Here is an 18,149-nt window from a genome sequence, read left to right as displayed (position 1 = left end):
TCCAGAGCGTCTCGAATGAAGCCGTCTTGACCCATGTTAGGTGCATATATTGAGGCCAGAGTCAGGTGGCATCCATCCAGCTGAATATTAATGATCGCGAGCCTCCCTTCCTTGTCCGTTAGCCTGTCTGTTAGGACTACATTCGCTCCTTCTTTTATCGCTATCAGGACTCCTGCCTTTTTCTCTTTGGCGTTGGATTGCGCCCATATCCGGTATCCCCTGATATGTATCTTCTGTTTGTCCTGGGCTTTAATGTGAGTTTGTTGAAGTAGGAGAATGCTCGCCTTTTCTCTCTTCAGCAGGGACTCTACTTTCTTCCTCTTGACCGGAGAGTTCAGGCCTCTTACATTGTATGTTAGGATTCTAAGTTTCCCCATATCGTATTATGGCGTTGTGAGTTTTAAGGATTCCCTGTGCTGTGCGATCTTGGCTTCTCCCGGTGCATTTCCCTCCCCGCCTCCCGCCCTGTCCCCCCAACTTAGCCCCAACTTCAAACTGTGAAATAAAGAACTTCCCGAGGAGGGCCCGGGTACCTAAGGTTGCTAGGGCGTTGAGCCTTTCGCTCCCGGCCCTCAATGCGCTCGGTATCAACTTCGCGGGGGATCCTATACCCCGCATTTCCTCAGACCTTCCTGAGTTTCAGTTTCAGGGGCTCCTTACCGGCCCGCCAGTGTATGCTTTCCAAGGACATTTAAAAATGTTACGTAATTAACCATTTTGCTTCTTCTTTTGCCGTATCTCTTCCCAGCCTCTCATCCTTTTGTGGTACCCACCGCTTGTTCTGTTGGGTCCTCCCGTCTCCCCCTCTGTTTGTATGTCCAATACGTGTAGACCTTCATCGCATGTGGTCACTATTCTTTGTTTGCCTTCCCATGTGAATAAGAGGCCGAACGGGAACGTCCATTTGGATCGTATTTCCTTCTCCACAAGTTCCTTTACAAGTGGTGCCATATCCCTCCGTTTTTGCAATGTCACCAAGGCGAGATCCTGGTACATGTGGATGTCCGTCCCGTTCATCCTGATATGATCCAATTGTCGCACCCTCTTCAGTATTTGTTCCTTTTGTGGGTATGATGATAGGGCTGCTAGGACATCTCTAGGTCTTTCTCCGGGTGCCCCTGTTCTTTTGGGGGCCCACTCTGTGGACCCTGACGATCCCTATGGATTCCACTTCCTGTTCTTCCAGGATATCTCTGAACACTTCCTGGACTGCCTTCTTGAGATCCTTGTCCAGTACCGACTCCGTGATGTTCTTGATTCTAATGTTGGATCTCCGGGAGCGATTTTCTAGGTCCTCGCACTGGATCTCTAGGTTGTGGGTTAAGCACACCAAGCGTTCCTGGGTCTCTCTGTATTGACGTGTTTCATCTTCGAGGTTTTGGATAATTCTCTCAGCCGTGTCGGTCCTCTCTTCAAGTTTGGCGACGTCCCTCTTGACTTCTTGGACCACCTGTTTCATTTCGTTTCTCATTGTGGCAAACTGGTCCTTGTTAGGCAGAAACCTGTGCAGTTCCCTTGGGGAACACTGCAAAAGATTTAAGACTACAGGTATAGCAGTAAACCCACTTGGTAGCAGTCTGCACCACCCAGATTTACCTGGTAGCTGTGGCTGAGCAGTCAGACTTCCCTCAAGAAGAGTTAGGCAGTATGCAAAGTATACACAATATGTACTCAGGCACAATAGCACAAGCAAACACTGACCAGAGCTTGGTTTCAAAAGTATATAGTTATTTATTTTTAAGAACACACAAATTGAAAACACTCTAGCAAAATATAATAAAACACTCCAAACACAGTTATATGGAAAGCAGTCCCAATCCTTATTCCTATCTAGACAACTCTAGGTTAACACCACATAATTAAAACAGAGGTGAGCGCTTAACGTTAGATGACACTCTAGTAGGTTAAAGAAGGGAGGGAAAAAGAGCAGAATTAGGATAAACACACCACTCTAAGGTCAAGAACACTTTTGGTAAGCTCAAAGAAGCACAAAGTCACAGGTGAGCAAAAGTCACTAAGCAGGGCCCACTCTTAGAGCAGACAGAGCGAAAACGTGCCCAAGATCACACAGTTGGTAGGGATTCAGAGTCTTGCAAAAGAGTTCGGAAAAGAGTTAGAGAGGCTCAGAAAGTTTAGCCAAAGTGTCCCAGGCAATCCCAGGATCGAAAGCCGAGGGCTAAAACTACCTCGTACAGTCGGTGGCAAGGGAAGCCAGGCGGAACACGGTACCTTAACGGAAAGGATCCTCCAGCGGGGGCAGTTGTTCCAGGCAGTGGCAGCAAGGCTCGACGTCGGTCAGGGGAGAAGAAGATCTCGCTGAAGAGCAGAAGAAGAAGGTCGTTGCACTGCCCGGGAAGAAACCAGCCGCGGAGTCCTCCGGTTAAAGGGTTGTACCGACTTTCGCGGTTGGGGTAAAAGTGGTGGGGTTCCGGTTGCCGGGGTGCTTGGCACTGGCAAGGCGGCCACGGGATACCTCGAAGAACAGAAAGAAGGTGAAAACTGGTTGTCCCCACCAGTCAAGGGAAGGAGCCACTCCGTTAAGAGTTCTCCTCGGTCGTCGGGAAAAGTGGTGAGATGGTTCAGCAGGGCTCCACCGGCGGTGTCGTCGTAGCAGATCAGCTCAGCTCGTCCCTCGTTGGATTCTTAGGTCCTGTGGCGACTTCTGAAGTTCCAGTCCCCAAAGCCCTGCTTTTATGCAGCAAACCCCCATTCACCCAGCCTAGCTGTCACTCAACCATGCTAAGTGGTGAGCCGGCCGGCTCACCACTTGGGCCAATCAGGACGGAGTGCGACTTGAGTTACCTAGGTAACTCAGTCCAGGGTGCCTAAATCCCCCTCCACCCCTCCTAAGTACCCCAGACAGAGTGGCACCACTTTGGAGGGCTTCTGTGGAGAAGCCCGCCAAAAGTGGGACAAAGGGCTCCACTTTGGGTCAGAGTTACAGAGGCGAACGCCAACGCCATTTTAGTATCAAGTTTTGGCAAAAAATCCCAACCGGAGTTATAATAATAAATATATAAACCGGCGGTATGTTTAAGGCTACCGTAAATAAATAATTAAATGTGTTAGCCTAAAACAATGGGAAATCCCATAGGAAAATATTCGCGGTCGAATATAAAAAGTAGTTTCCACTGCCACCAGCCAAAACTCGATCAGGGGGGACGGAGACGTGCCCCCGCGACTAACAGACCCTGGGGCAATCGAATTGCCCCAGCCAGTACGTCCACAATATGATGGTTTGTACTGGTTCTGTTCAGGATTTAAGACTAGTAAAGTCTTTGGTGACTTTACATGCCCTGGGAGACAGTAGTCAGTCCCAGGGTATGGAGTCTATGTTGGGGAGTCCCTAGGACACCCCTGGGTTACGGCACAGAGGGTGCTGTGTAACCCACATCCAAAAAATACATGAGGCCCTATGGAGTAAAAGACCCCATAGCCCATTCAACACAAGGTTTAACCAAGCAAACACACTTCAACATGCCCAAGAGTGAGGGTAAAAGAGTCTCACTCTTGGCAGGAGGAAAAAAAAATAAACCCCAGAAATCCAGCAAAGCTGCTGGGGGACTCACTAGGTAGGGAAATTCAGCCTAAACAGAGAATTCTCCCTAACAGTCCTGGACCGTGGTCATAAACTTATCCTGAAGCTCCACGAACCATGAGTGCATATCCTCCCTTGATGGAGGTGGTGGGGGGGCCTTTAGCTCTCGACATGCCTTCCCTTCAGTATATCTTTCTCCTGTGGTTGCTGGGTGGCGTGATGTGCTTTGGAGGGTCCAAGGGGCTGTCTCTTGTTTGTCGCCCTTATGGTCCTCCCCCTTGTTGTGTGGAAAGTCATGGGGGGGCCAAGGGTCTTCCTTTGAGGGGTAGGAGCCCTCGTGGGGGCTACCGCCTTAAGCAACGTCTTTAAATTACTTGGTTCCCCATCTGCCCCTCTCCCACTCCTCTCTGCCCCAGCGTTGGGCCTGTGCGTGGTTTTGGGGTCGGGCCAGTGTCCACCAGTGTTCTCTTGTGTTGTGGGGTGCGGGGGCGCTCACCTTGTGCGCCTCCGGGCGACTGACGACGTGCGGCGTGTTGATCAGGCCTCGGCCCCTCCCCAGAACGGATCCCCACGGTCCTGCGTGGTCTTCGCTGGCCCGCCGCTGCTCGTCTCCTCGGTGGGGGGGGGGCGGGTGTGTTCCGAAGGTGGGGGCTGCTTCTCGGTCACACGCGAGCCCGCTCCGGGGGCCTCGCAGTGTGCGATGTGTTACCGCGGCCACCTGCGCCTCCCTGCTGGTTCCCTGCCTCAGCTGAGGCCCGCAGCTGGCTCCGGTGGGGGAGGGGTGGCTGCGTCAACCAGCTTCTGTGGCCCCGCGTCTCTTGGACCTCGCTCGCGAGGCCGACTCTCGCCTGCCGGGTGCTGCCTGAGGTATATCGGGTAGGTTTTCTTGACCGTTTACTTGTTTCTGTCCAGCTTTATTGAAGCTTTAGTGGCGGCCCGGGCGGAGAGAGATCTATGTGCGTCTCCCTGTCCCGGCGGCCATCTTGGAGTCCTTCATCATCCTTTTTGATTCCTCTTTCTTGTTGGGTGGGAAGGTGGTGTTTTACAAAAGATGCTATTGTTAAATTGCAAGTGACTGCAAGTGTAGAGGCTGTTTGGCTGTAGCCTCTGCTGCTTTATTCTCCTGGTCTGACTGACTGCTGGAAGTATTGCCATCACTACGTGTCGTCTGCAAGAAGAAGCATTTTCCATTCCATTTCACTTTCCATTCGAAACGTGCTTTCTTGGACTACAACAAGTAAATAACTCTGCTTTGAACTTAGTATTGTGACTCGTTCACAAGAGTCATTGATAGCGTTCTTTGCTTTGTTGCTTTGAACGTGTATATGTGACTCATTGATTGGACTTAGTGATAGCGTTCTTTGTTTAGCTGCCGGCCACCTTGCAGCTTCTCTCATCACTTGCTTTTCTTCTTTACAGCAATAATCCTCGGTGCTGCCTGCAGCTCCTCCCCCGTCATTCTGGGGTTGGTGTTTCAAAATAGCTGTGCATGCGCACCGCAAGTGACTGCAAGTGTAGAGGCTGTTTGGCTGTTCGGCCGTGTGGGTGTGTGAAATAGGAATCTATTGTTCTTTTACCTCCAATGTTACCCTCGACTACGTTAGCGAACTTTACATGCTGTGCACATTCAACAGTACCAAGGTATGAAGAGTCTGTCCATGTTTTTTTATGTTCATGAAATAACGTTGGTAGCCTAAAGTCCTTTATTTCATTTTTTTTCCCAATCAACAACACACACTGCAAATCGCATATTGTTAAGTTTTAGGTCCTTCATTTTTCTCTATTCACATTTAAAGGATGGCTAATGGGCTAAGAAGTGGCAAATGTTCAGGTATGGCGCAACCAGCTGGCATTGGTAACATGACAGACTGAGAAAGGCTCCATACCCACTCTAGACTGTGATGTTGCTACTGGTAACATCAATCCTGTTTTACAGGAGGCAATATCCAACACAGTAACCAATGAGTCTCCAGGCTCGACCAAAGAAGGCAATTCACTTAATAGCGATTTTGATATTAGAGCATTGGCCGGCCTGGATTCTCGCATTAGATTATCCATTGGTGTGTTGGCTCCACTCGTTTCAAGAAATCAGGAACTACAAGATAATGCATCTGGAAATGATGCACACTCGCCACCTTACACTACTCTGCCATTATCTGGGGGCACATATTAGTAATGATGGCGCGGCTTCTTATCCTAATCTTCCATTAAGCCCCGATCCTGTCATCTCATACTCCCAGAACAATGGTAGTATCTCTAGCATGCCTCTTACCCCTAAAGATCAAGAACCCTTTACTTTTCCAGTAATAATAAGAATTCTTGACCTATTAGATAAGGGGCATGACGTCACCCATTTAGAACTGAGAGATATTAAATACACTATGAATGAGATTGACTAAGATAAATAGGATGGAGGGCTTTATTCTTGCCCTGGACGGTCTTTATTCAAAGACAATGACACCCTCAGGTGCCAAGACTAAGATTACTCATGAACAATGTACTGAGACAAAAGAATCTCTTTCCGATGACACAGCAAGCCATGGGCCTGAATCATAAAATGAACTTGAGTTAATACGAGGCAAACTAGTGACTATTAACTCCACCCTATTTCATTTTAGGAACATGCTTAATCCATACATTCCTGCTTCTCCACTAGAAAAAATGGTGAAATCCGCTGATAGTCCTTCAGTCCTACTTAAATGTATTGATGAACAGAAACTCTCCACTGGCTCCACGGAATGTGAATCTGAATATATGGGTTATGCATGCAGAAGATTCCGCAAAAATCAAAAATGCTGTGTTAAACGTGCAGAAAAAAAACGTAGATCAGCAAATGAAAAAACATAAAAAATCACTAAAAGAAATAAAAATATTGTGAGTCCTGAAAGTGGCAGCGAAGATGCGATTGACGTGGCCCAACTTTCAGTGGAATGCCAATCACATCTGGGTGCAGATCAAAAACATTAACCCAAACTAGAGGAAGTCAAACCAACATCAATTCCTGGCGTCATTCACAATACAATCACAGTCGAAGTACATAAAGAACCTGCAGCTACCGTGCCCCAACGAGATCTAAAACATGATTTAGACAATAAGAGCGAGACTGAAGGGGCTGTACCCAAAACTCAAAAAATACTTTCCAACTATTTTCATAGTGCATGAAAGAAAAAAACATCGACCAGCTTAATATCCTCATCCAATCTTACTAATAACCAGAATGTAGTACCCAACCAGCCTAATGGTGGAATGGTCAAAAAGGATTCCCAGTTTTATTCGGAAACCTTACAAAGAAATCTAGTGAATGCGCAGGTATTGATTCCCAAAAATGCACCACTAATTCTAAATGGAAGAGGTAAGCTTACCAAATTATCTAATGACATAACTATTGGTAGGACTTCCGTACAGAATGAGTCTGCAATGGGTGATTCTGCCTGCGCTGTACATGAAAAACACAAACAACTATCACAGAGTAGCAGTCTAACTGTTTCCAACATACAAGAGTCTATGCGCATAGCGTTAACTGCTGGCATTCCCCCAATTGAAATAATCAACCAGCTTCTAACTACACAATCTTTTGGAAATGAACCTAATGCGCACAGTGACTCGACTGCTATTCAATTTGAATCTGCAGGACTAGATGGTGGTCCCTTTAGCAAAAATTCAAATGATCTAAAAAGTAATCTCAAAGATCTTACATCTGATCATATGGACCAGCCCAATGATACCCATACAGGAAGTATCTTGCTTGCAAATGATAAAATCGATGATGCCAGACCCCCATGTTCCAATGTGAACAATAAGAACCACACCAACATGATTGGGCTCGAGGGCAAGCAGGAAATTTTATGTGGTGCACGAATTAATAGAAAATATTTTTTAGATCTTCTCTTTGTAATTCCATCATTAAGAATATCTTCCAGTGATATTGACCACATCGCATTAGCTCCTACCAACAACTTTCGTATGATATGTCATTTGTTCTCTGAACACGTACTCAAGCTCATTTGGTCCTTTAGAAGGGAACTTTCAGAAATGGGATTTTCACTGTTCACCTTTAACGATGAAAAACTAGCATATGAATTTTTATATGCTAACCAGCGCCGCAACTCAAATGAGCAGAAAATGAAGGGTGATCAATCAGTACCAAAAATGATAAATTTTGTATATCTCAATTTTTGACAATTAGTCGTACCAACAATGAAATGGCATGGATAGAACCATTGCTAAAAACGATGTATACGGCTAATCAAGAACTGTTTACATCATAAGTTAAGGTTAAATCTGTTCTTACTGTCCTGTCGTGGAACTCATGTGGGTATAATAATATTTCTACCTGGCTTTGCACGCTTGCAAAATTACCAACCATTTTTTTGTTCCACGAAACAATGAAAATGGATCCATTGGTCATTCCTGATTACCATTCATACTGCTCTCCTGCTTCCAAAGGTGCGGGTGGCAGGCCCTTTGGGGGTTTAGCCATCGCAATCAATAATACTGTTGAATGTAGGACAACCTTGGTATATTGTTCTGTTCATGTCCTAGCTGTAATTTCGTGCCTCGAGAAGCGTGACACAAATGTAATTTTAATAATCAACGTGTATTGCAATCCTCTGAAATATTCGATCTTAGATATCTTTGACGATTTAGATTGCTGTTTTGACCAAGCCTCAATGATATACTCTAAATATGAGACTATTGTAGGTGGGGATTTTAATTCGCATTGTAATGGACATCCTAAAAATGATCCTGTGTGTAAACAGTCCAATTCAAACAGTTGTAAAAGAGGAGCGAAGTTTCGTGAATACTTGAAAATTGGGGTATGTCATTTGTCACATTCAGTCAGTCCTCGAATGTACATACCTGGAAAAGAGGCATAAATGGTTCTGAGATTGATTTTTTTGTGTCTCCGATTTACTGTTATCTAGAATAGACCCGGTCAAAATTGGGGACATTATAGTGATCATGCCCCCATTATTCTTACATCTTCACTTGATACCGATCAATGGCACTCGAACATCCTTTTACTTCCCATTGAAAACAAAAGGGATAATATTTCCCTAAAATGGAATCCAACCTTATATAAGAAGTTAGCAGAACGGGTACATGACCATCTTAATAGCCTGTTGAACTAGGATTCTATTAACTCATATTCCATCAATTACGTAAATGCAATAATCAATGATTGTATTGAAGACGCCCTTAATCAGTACAGAACTAAAATTCCTCTCAATGACTCCAATCACAAACATAGTTTCAACTATAACATCAAAATGTTGAAAATATATAAAAATCGTGATATTAGACGATTAGAAAAGGGGAACTTTTCTGCTTTGCATTACATGCTAAAAAAGAAGCGCATCATTCTTGAATACAAATTTAAATTGAAAGGCGCACATTTGCAGCAATACAATGAACAAAATTGCAAAATGATCAAAGCAATTTGTTGTCGTAATTCACGAGACATTTGGACTGCGTTGAAAAAAGGTAATGTGTTAGATAGATCTGATAAGTGTGCAATAAAAGCAGAAACATGGATATCCTATGTAAAGGAAAAATATATGATACCTGCTCGTTTTGCAAATATAAGGGATGACATAGTTCCTGTCTCTCTTGTCAACTACTTTGCTTGGTCCTCATATGACATCATGTGGGCCATTAAAAAATTGTCTAATCCCCGTGCTCCGGGCCCTGATGGGATACCTAGTTGTGTATAGAGATCAGATCCCATTTTTTGGAGTCAGATCCTAAAGATCAAATTTGATAGTATTCTTCAAAAGGGCCTCATTCCGAATTCCTGGGTCATGTCTATTCTTATCCCTCTTTACAAAAAGGGTGATTCCAGTTTACCTGAGAATTACTGTCCCATATCTCTGACTGATGCAGCAGCAAAGGTTTTCTCTATTTTAATTATCCATGACTTAGAAAAATATTTATCCACTCACAAAATTTATTCAAAATGTCAGGTTGGATTTAGGCGCCAGATGGGCACAACTTTAAATGCCAAAATCATGGCCCATTTGATTGCTGGTATTAAAAGAAAAGAATTTGGCAATGTTTACATTGCCTCTATAGACATGTCTTCCGCATTTGACTCAGTTGTGCGACAAGTTTTATGGAACAAAATGCAGAAGTTTGGAATCCCAGAACTCTTTATACATTGGATCACCAAATGCCATACAACTACATCTTGTAGAATTCCCTTAACCCGGGGAGGTTCTCTAACTGAGTCTGTTCCCCTTCATCTTGGTCTGAAGCAAGGATGTAACTTTGCATCCATGCTCTTTAATTTGTATCTTGCAGACATAGACAACCTTTGGGAATCTGTCATCACATATCCAGCAAGGCTCTGTTCTCTTCGACTACACTGGTTAGCCTTTGCTGATGACCTGAATTTTTTTTTTTAACTCCATCTAGCCTCCAAGCCAAATTGGACATATTCTCAATGTTCGCCTATAATCATAATCTTATTCCAAATCCAAGTAAGACCTATGTTATGATTTTCCAATCTTGCAAAAAGCTTAATAAATTTAGATGGCGTATTGGTGATACCCCTATACATGAATTAAAAGAGACCGTCTACTTTGGATATTGTCTAAGTAATATGACTTCTTATAACTCATGGTTATACTATCTCAGGCAAAAATCCAGACCCTTACTGAATCAAATGAAGTTCATTTTTTCTACTCTCTGTAAATTTGCAATTATTCCGCTCCTTGATTTCCTCACATTGAAAGTGGAACCAGTTCTTTTATATGCATTGGACATTTGTCCCAGTAGCATGTTGAAAGAATTGGATCTATTACAGGGTAGCATGATAAAAAAAGCTCTGCGCCTGTCCTTATCCATTCCTAACTGCATTATTAGACACAAGATGGGTCTTATCGCCTTATCTACCAGGTTCACATGGCGTGCTCTGTCAAACTACTCTAAAATTTTGAATTGCCCTGATAATTCAATTTATCAAGATTTCTTGGATTTCAAAAAGGGCTGCTCTTCTAGATCTATTAACAGCTACTATGTGACCATGGAGAATACACTAATAAATGTGAGTGTTAATAGTGAAGATCTGTATAGGCGTCCAAATTATTTGAAACAAAAGTTATTTCAGTATGATTGGTGTAATACCATTGATCAAATTGCCACTCTGTGTACATATAAGGAATATGCGCAATTTCCCCATAAAAGAGATGGTTGCAGTGATTATCTCAGGATGTTTCCTTGTAACATAACGAGAAGATACTACATGCGTTTTAGGTTAAATCAATATCATACTCTTGAAAGAACAAAGTATTGGGTGACAGGTAAAAACAAGCTGGGCATTTCGAATTGTCGGTTTCCTGAATGTACAGAACGGAACGAAACATTAAAACATCTTATCTTAGATTGTCCCTTTTTTAGGGATCAAAGGACAAAGTCCTTTTTAAGATTTATCAATGTGAACTATGAAGATTGCATGATTTCACTCTGGAACAGACGTATGAAAGGCAATGAGAAGGCTTTAATTTTTGCTTTGGTTGCTTTTCTGAAGGTCATTGATAAAGAGATTTTGTTATTTAATTGTTAAATTGTTTTTAACTTGAATTTAATTTTATCTGGCATTTTTTTATTTATATTGTAATGAGTTGATACATTGTTAAATAGATGTTATTGTGTAAGTTTGTAAAGGTTCTTTGAACTATATACAAATTAAAAAAAAAAGAAAATTGCGTGCCTATGGTTCTTGATGTTGTGCTGGGGTTATTGTTTTTGTGTCCACATTGTTTCATATCAGTATCTGGTTTTTGTGACCTAATCTTTTCAGATCAGTACCTGGACGATGCCTTTTGCACTATTGTAATCCACTTTACTGGGTCTTATTTGGGCCCTAGCATAACATGTCACTTTATTTCATGCTTCTTTCAAAAAAATGTTTCGTTAAAAAATAAACAAAGAGGAAGAGAGAAGAACCCAGTTCTTGAGGCACAGAAAGACAATAAGAATAAATACAAAAAGTATATTTGTTCAGAAAATAGGTAGGGTACATCCACGTACATCCTGTCAACCCCCATTGATTCAGATTGACACAGATGATACACTACCAGGATATGCAATGAAATTTACATTTTGAACTATGCAGTCAAAGTTTGATATTGTGGCACAGTAGTAGCCCTGATGTCACAGCATTATTGTACATGTATGGTATGGTCAGAAACCTGGGAATATATAGAGGATGGAGGAAGAGAGCTGTAAAATACTATTGCTCTTTCCATCAGAGTTCATCTAAAAAAAGAAAAACTTACAGAAATGAATTTTGCTTCAAAAAGTAAAGTAACAAAACATTTACCTTGCGCTTGTATCTTTCTTAACATTTTAGCATCATTGTTTCCTACGAATTCTGGGCTGCTAACATTAGGAGGTCGACCTTTCCGATGTCTCATTCTTGAATGTTCTCTTGTACGCTGTCTTTCTGGATTTGGTGGTCTTCCTCTACGGCCTTCCATTGCTCGTATGCGAGGAACTACTTCTTCTTCTTTTAATAAGCACCATTCCATGCCCTTGTAGTAAACATATTTGACAAATAAATGGTACATATGCACACACAAGTGAGAAGCACACTACTCTGTTTATAACTTTTAGCAAGGTTGATACATCTATTAAAAAAATGTAAGAATACTTTAAAGGGCCTCACTACTGCTATATGGTAGTGTTGAAGTATGCTTAAAAAGTAATTCAGCATGTATTAACATTGCTCTTTTTAAAAAAGCAATAATTAATAAGGGAAGAAATAAATCCCATAGAGATTAGAAGCAATGCAGGCTTAGTACAGAATGTACCCGTTTTTGAAATCCTAAGAAATAATAGTTTGAATCTGAAAAAAAAAAAATATTATCGACTCATATGCAACTTCTCGTAGCCCGTTTTTAAATTGGAAAAATATCTTTGAGCTAATTCAACAAATATCACGATTAGTTATGATCTCGTTGAGTGACATCTCGTTGGCGGAGTTACCATCCTCAGCCCAGGAAGCTAACAGGGCGATTATTTATCTGGTTTCCTCCATTATCTCTGAGCTTATTCTGTTCTGCTCCAGGGGTTTCTTAGAAATGGGCTATAAATTTAAAAGAGTCGAGGAAAACACAGTTAAAATTGGTTCACTTCAGCCACTTAATTTGAAAGAAAAAGATTCTGATGGTGCAAATGCTGAGATTGAGACTTTGGTCAATAAAATTATAGATGCTCTAAAAACAGGCATAAAAACAGTGGCGTGGAAGAATAAAGTTTCTCATTCTGGGAACAATATGAAAAATGCTTCTTGACTTAAGTCCTTAATCAATGATAACATCACACTCATATCATGGAATACCAGAGGATTTAGATTTGTTTCTGTGAATCCTATAGGGTTATCAATATTGTTAGAGGTGGAGATATTTGTATTACAAGAAACGTGGTAAGCCCATGAGTTCTTGCTAGATGATTATACAATCATCCAGAGGGAGGCACGTCAAAAGTTGAAAAGAAGACCTTTTAGAGCTTTACTTACAGGAGCAAGTAGTGAAATTTTATTACTTGAAAATGATCCCTTGTATACGTTTCCTTAACTCGTGGCGGCTACTATTGTGCTGCTAGTGAATGGTGCTTTTTATAGATGTGTATAACCCTCCTGGTGGTGAATGCGCTTGTGAGATAATAAGAGTTGGAAAAAAAACTTACCGGATTGGACAAAAAGTAATTTCAATGCACTGTATTTAATCATGGATGATTTCAATTATAAGAATCTCAAATGTTTGCCAAGGGAAAAATTACTTGAAATCACCTTACAGCTTGCGCCATTGATTATATTGAGGATGAAAAATTTACATTTTATCCTTGGACATCCTTTATTAATATGCACTGTTTATTACAACTATATTGCTCTGTTAGCACCTTAAGTTCTACTCTATACATTTGGAGTAATGGGTTGGCCTATTCTTGGCTGGACTATATATTGTTCCCAGACGTTCCATTTGCTTTGATTGGATGCCTTTCTATTGTCCCAATATCAGTTAGTGATCATGTGGTTCTGAAATTATCCTTTAAAAATAGTAATAAAAAAAGAGATGAATTAAAGGGGAATATAATTGTGAATAATTCAGGTACTAAATTCAGATGGGATGAGTTTAATATAAAAAAATGCAATACGCTCTTCTGTAAAGATTGTAGAAACAATCTCATGAACAAGAGCCTGGCGATAGAGGTGGAGGCAAAACCGCATATTGAAATCTTATAAAAAAATATTTTCTTAAAATTACAAAGTCACAGAAAATATGACTAACATTGGGAAAAAAACAACAGCTAAAAAAGTATATAAAAAAAGTTATCAAAGAGAAGAGAGAATATAGTAATCAAAAGAATACAATTGTGAAGCTTAAAACCAGGTATAAAAATTATATTAAATGATACATGGTATCTGATAGTACAAATAAGTGGTGTATGGTATATAATGCACTCCGTAATTCTGATTCTAGAGTCTTTTGCAATTTATATAAAACTTACTCCCAATCCAATTTAGATAAAAAAGAAATAAATGGCACATAAGAGAATAGGTGGATTGTGCATATTGATAAATTGTATTATAGAGACCAAGGAGACATGGATAAGGATAATATTATATATTGCTTGGAAGAGGATATGTTGAAGCTTACAGATTTTTTTTCTCTATTTCTACATCAAGCAAAAAGACATGTCCAGAACAATAGTACAATCATGGTTGACACGCATTTACATACATATATCAGCAAACATTAGGGGTTTCAAAAGATCGGACTGAGGGGGGCTGATCAACCTTGGGTAAATATGCCCGAAACGCGGGCCAGATGATCTTAGACTTACTGGCACCTGGCACCCAAGTGATGCACAGTTCTTTGGTATCATTGGCCCAGACCATGTCTTGCATCCAAGTTTCTTTCGTGGGGGGTTGTTTATCTGTCCATTTCAGAAGGATAGCTCTCTTGACCAGCAGCAATCCCAAATTCGAGAATCTGCGCTGGGTTACCCCCATCCGGCCAACATAGCCTAGTATGCAATCGCAAAGAGATTGTTCCAAATGCTCCCCATTACCTCAGACAAAGTGATCTTAACAGCGTTCCAGTAACAGCTTAATTTGGGGCAGGACCAGAGCATATGCAGCAGGTGGGCTTCCTAATCACCACACCTGGGGCATTCTTTTGTCTCATCCACCTGGAACATGCTTAGCCTCACTGGGGAGTAGTATAGTCCGTTTAAGACCTTAAAGTGTATAAGTGTCATGATCTCTGCTTCCAAAAGGTCGGGGTTTTCCCGACTCCCTTGGAAGCAGATCCATAACCCAGGTTCCGAGTGCCAACCAGTCCCAATTGGGACCTTTTGGACCCAGTCCTGGCGCCAGTGGCACCAGGCTCATAAATATGCCCAGTCCCAGCGCTGGAAGCGCCGGGCTCATAATGCTTGGGTGGACTTACCTGCAGCAGACCATGCTGCTTACTTGTCTGCCAGTTGAGTCTCTGATCCTCTTCTGTTTGGAACTACTTTTCCTGTTGGGTGGGGCAGGAGCCACTCCCTAGATTCAGAACACTGGAACTCTTCTGGAAAGCAGGAACTCTTTTCTTACCTAGGCGTGGCTGTGGAAGGAGACACCTAAGCACTACAGGAGGCTATTTAAACCACACCCGATGGATGAATCTTGCTTTGCGTTATTCTGCATTCTCAGCAGCAGAACGCTCATCGTGTCTTCTGCATCTGATCCTGGGCCTAAGGAAAAAGGCTTACCATTCTGAATCCAGTCTTCAGCAACACCTATAAAGACAAGAAAGAACAGGTTAGCATTACGGTCTTCAGTGACAGCTCTTCACTTACCAGGTCCATCGGATGCCACCAACGCCTCGCGCTACATTCCGGCATCTGAAAGACAAAGGCTTACCTACTCTTCGTGCGCTCCGGAGGTCTTCACACTGCATTCCGGCATCTGAAAGACAAAAGCTTACCAACTCTTCGCACGCTCCGGAGGCCTTCGGCGCTGCATCCCGCATCTGAAAGACAAAACAAGGTGCGTTTAAAGACATTGGGGAACTTTAATACTCACGTGCCATTACTCCTTTCCACATCTAAACCCAGTGGGTATTCCGGCACCCTGCAGCCGCCCCGAACTTGTACCTGCAACATAAAAAGACAGTTAACGCGCATCGTGAAGCAGGCAACAAGCGCTTACTTACGTGCTTCCAGGCGCTTCTATTCATCACACGGGCTCCATCATCAACTCACTTCAGCCCGCCATCCGCCATCGCCGGAACCCTGCAAAACAAGAGACATCATTACTAAAGACTTTTAAAGACATTAGAATTACTCGAAACTTACCGTTCGTGCAGTAAACGACGGACAGCAGTCCTCTGAAGTCAAGAGGCCTGCTCCCCTTATCCAGTGAAGAAACTGGTTACAGCACCCTGCCTCGAGGCAGATGGAGAGCACGGCGTTCACTTACCTAAGGTGAGAGCGTTAACCTTTGGGGTTCTACAGGAGAAGAGAAAGGGAAGAAGAGAGAGACATTCAATAACCCAGTTCATTAATCCCACATTTCTATCTGCAGACATCTTACCCTTCGAGCCAGTCATACAGTGCACAGAGGTCCAGCCCAAAGAGCCAGCCGTGTGTTACACTTCACCTTTGAAGATACGGTATACGCCCAGTCAAGACGGGCGCCTCTACGGGAATCAGGTGAGCGTTACAATAAGTCTATACTTTGAGTTTAGCGATATGACCTTTGATAATAGGCAATGCATCGTCCATTGAAAAACAGAGAATTCAACCTGGAGATTTCTACCCCATCTCGCTCCATTGTTCTGTGCGCCGCCAGTAGTCATTGATTGTGCAAGACTATATAGAAGAGAGATACCCTTTTTACCATTAGACCTTTGCAGTATGTGTGTGTTGGTGGTTCATCCGGAAATGTGGCCCATAATGCCTGCACCGTTGCGCGCATACACAAATAATATAGCGCTTCTAAGGGGCCCCATCGACAGCTGTCCTCAATCCATTCTAAAAAGCGGCCCTCCACATATAGGTCTCCAGTCATGAGTATACCTGCAGCGCCCCAGGTTCTAACCATGCCACCATCCTTGGTCGGGGGGAGCAACAGGTTCCCCAACAAGGGCAACATCCTATTATCAAGTGGTGCCTGAGTCCCCTTATGCGACAATCTCCTCCATGCTTCACAAGTGGTCCTGACGGGGTCCTGTTGGTGATTCGCCCAGTATGTGCTGCCTGATGGTAAGGATACCAGATTACCACGCACCTTCTCTACAGGTGTGTTAGGTAGAGGAGGTTCAGTAGTGGCCCATTGGGAAGCATAGTGTATCTGAGCCGCCACATAATACAGTTTAAAATCAGGTGCATTGAATCCCCCTCCTCATATGGTCTGGTCATGTGTGACCATTTTAGGCACATCACCTGCCAGCCCATACGAAGCAGGAGCATGTGGGTGTCAGGTCTTGGAACAGCAAACGGCCTGGCCATAAAAGTATGTTATGAAACATGTACAGTAATTTGGGGAGCACCACCATTTTAATTGGGGAAAACTTTTTGGCCATTGACATTGGAAGCCTCCCCCATCTTCACAGCTTGGCCCTTAGACCCTCCATGTATGATCTACAGTTTAGTTCACAGGTTAGGTCGGGATTACGGGACACCTTTATCCCAAGTACCGGAACAAAAGGGAAGCCCACGATAATCCTATTTTGTTGGATGGTTCCGTCGTCCCAGGCCGCAGGGGAAAAATTTCAGATTTGCTGTTATTTAGATGCAGTCCAGAGTGTGCGCCAAATCCCACCACAGTATCGAATACCTTTGTTAAGTTAACCTCTGGGTCTCATATATAGAAAACGAAAGCCATGGCTTTTGTAAAGGCTGGTCTAGTTGGCGACACCTTTCTACTTGCTACTTGTTTTGTAGTGTGTTTCGATATAGTGTGCCTATCCCATGGATTCTCTTGACTGTCGGGTCTTGGTGATTAAGGCGGTAAAAAGCCAAAAAAACACCAGATAAATGGAACACAAACACTCATATAGACTTGCGCCAGTTACATTTTTATCATCAATATTTAATTAAACAAATCATCATAGTGTGCCCTTAGTGATGAAACGTGTTTCGGCATTCAACATTTTCAAATCAGGGCATGTAGCAATGTATAAACTCACAAAAGAAAACTCTGTGTGGATACAGTGTGTCAAATGCATCAATTATGTATGAGCACATTCAGCAATGTTCAATCAATCAAACATAATAAAAATATGGTTGTGTGACAAAATCATGGGCTGGTGTAGGGGAGGATTGTTAGGAGTTTGGAGAAGAAAAAAGATATTAAAAATGGAAGAAATTAAATAAAGCTAAGCAAACTTGCAATTATGTTACACTACTTTAAAAATCTGTGTTTTGATCATATTTCCACTTCATATTAACAATGGTTTACTTCAATTTAGTTTGAAGCTCATGGTAAATCTGTGTTTTGATCATACTTCCACTTCATATTAACAATGGTTTAATTCAATTTAGTTTGAAGCTCATGGTAATTGTTCAGTGATGTAAGTAATATAACTGTTCTTGGAGTAGTTCAAATTAGTTTGTA

At 42.4% G+C, this 18,149-nt stretch overlaps 1 protein-coding gene across 16 annotated transcripts in view; it reads right to left on the bottom strand.

Annotated features, from left to right (window-relative positions):
* The window catches only part of BAZ2B (bromodomain adjacent to zinc finger domain 2B), a 2,602,315-nt gene that overhangs the window by 1,441,141 nt on the left and 1,143,025 nt on the right, over positions 1-18,149 (bottom strand). For all 16 annotated transcript variants that reach the window (XM_069616356.1, XM_069616365.1, XM_069616369.1 and 13 more), the window contains one exon: positions 11,862-12,072. In XM_069616356.1, coding sequence (XP_069472457.1) covers positions 11,862-12,072 — 211 coding nt within the window. The remainder of the gene's footprint in view (positions 1-11,861; positions 12,073-18,149) is intronic.

This window comes from Ambystoma mexicanum, chromosome 9 (genome assembly GCF_040938575.1).
Source record: "Ambystoma mexicanum isolate Mex_15411 chromosome 9, UKY_AmexF1_1, whole genome shotgun sequence".
Taxonomy (NCBI): Eukaryota; Metazoa; Chordata; class Amphibia; order Caudata; family Ambystomatidae; genus Ambystoma; species Ambystoma mexicanum.
Note: the sequence above shows the minus strand (reverse complement) of the source record. Positions and strands in the feature narration are given on the sequence as shown.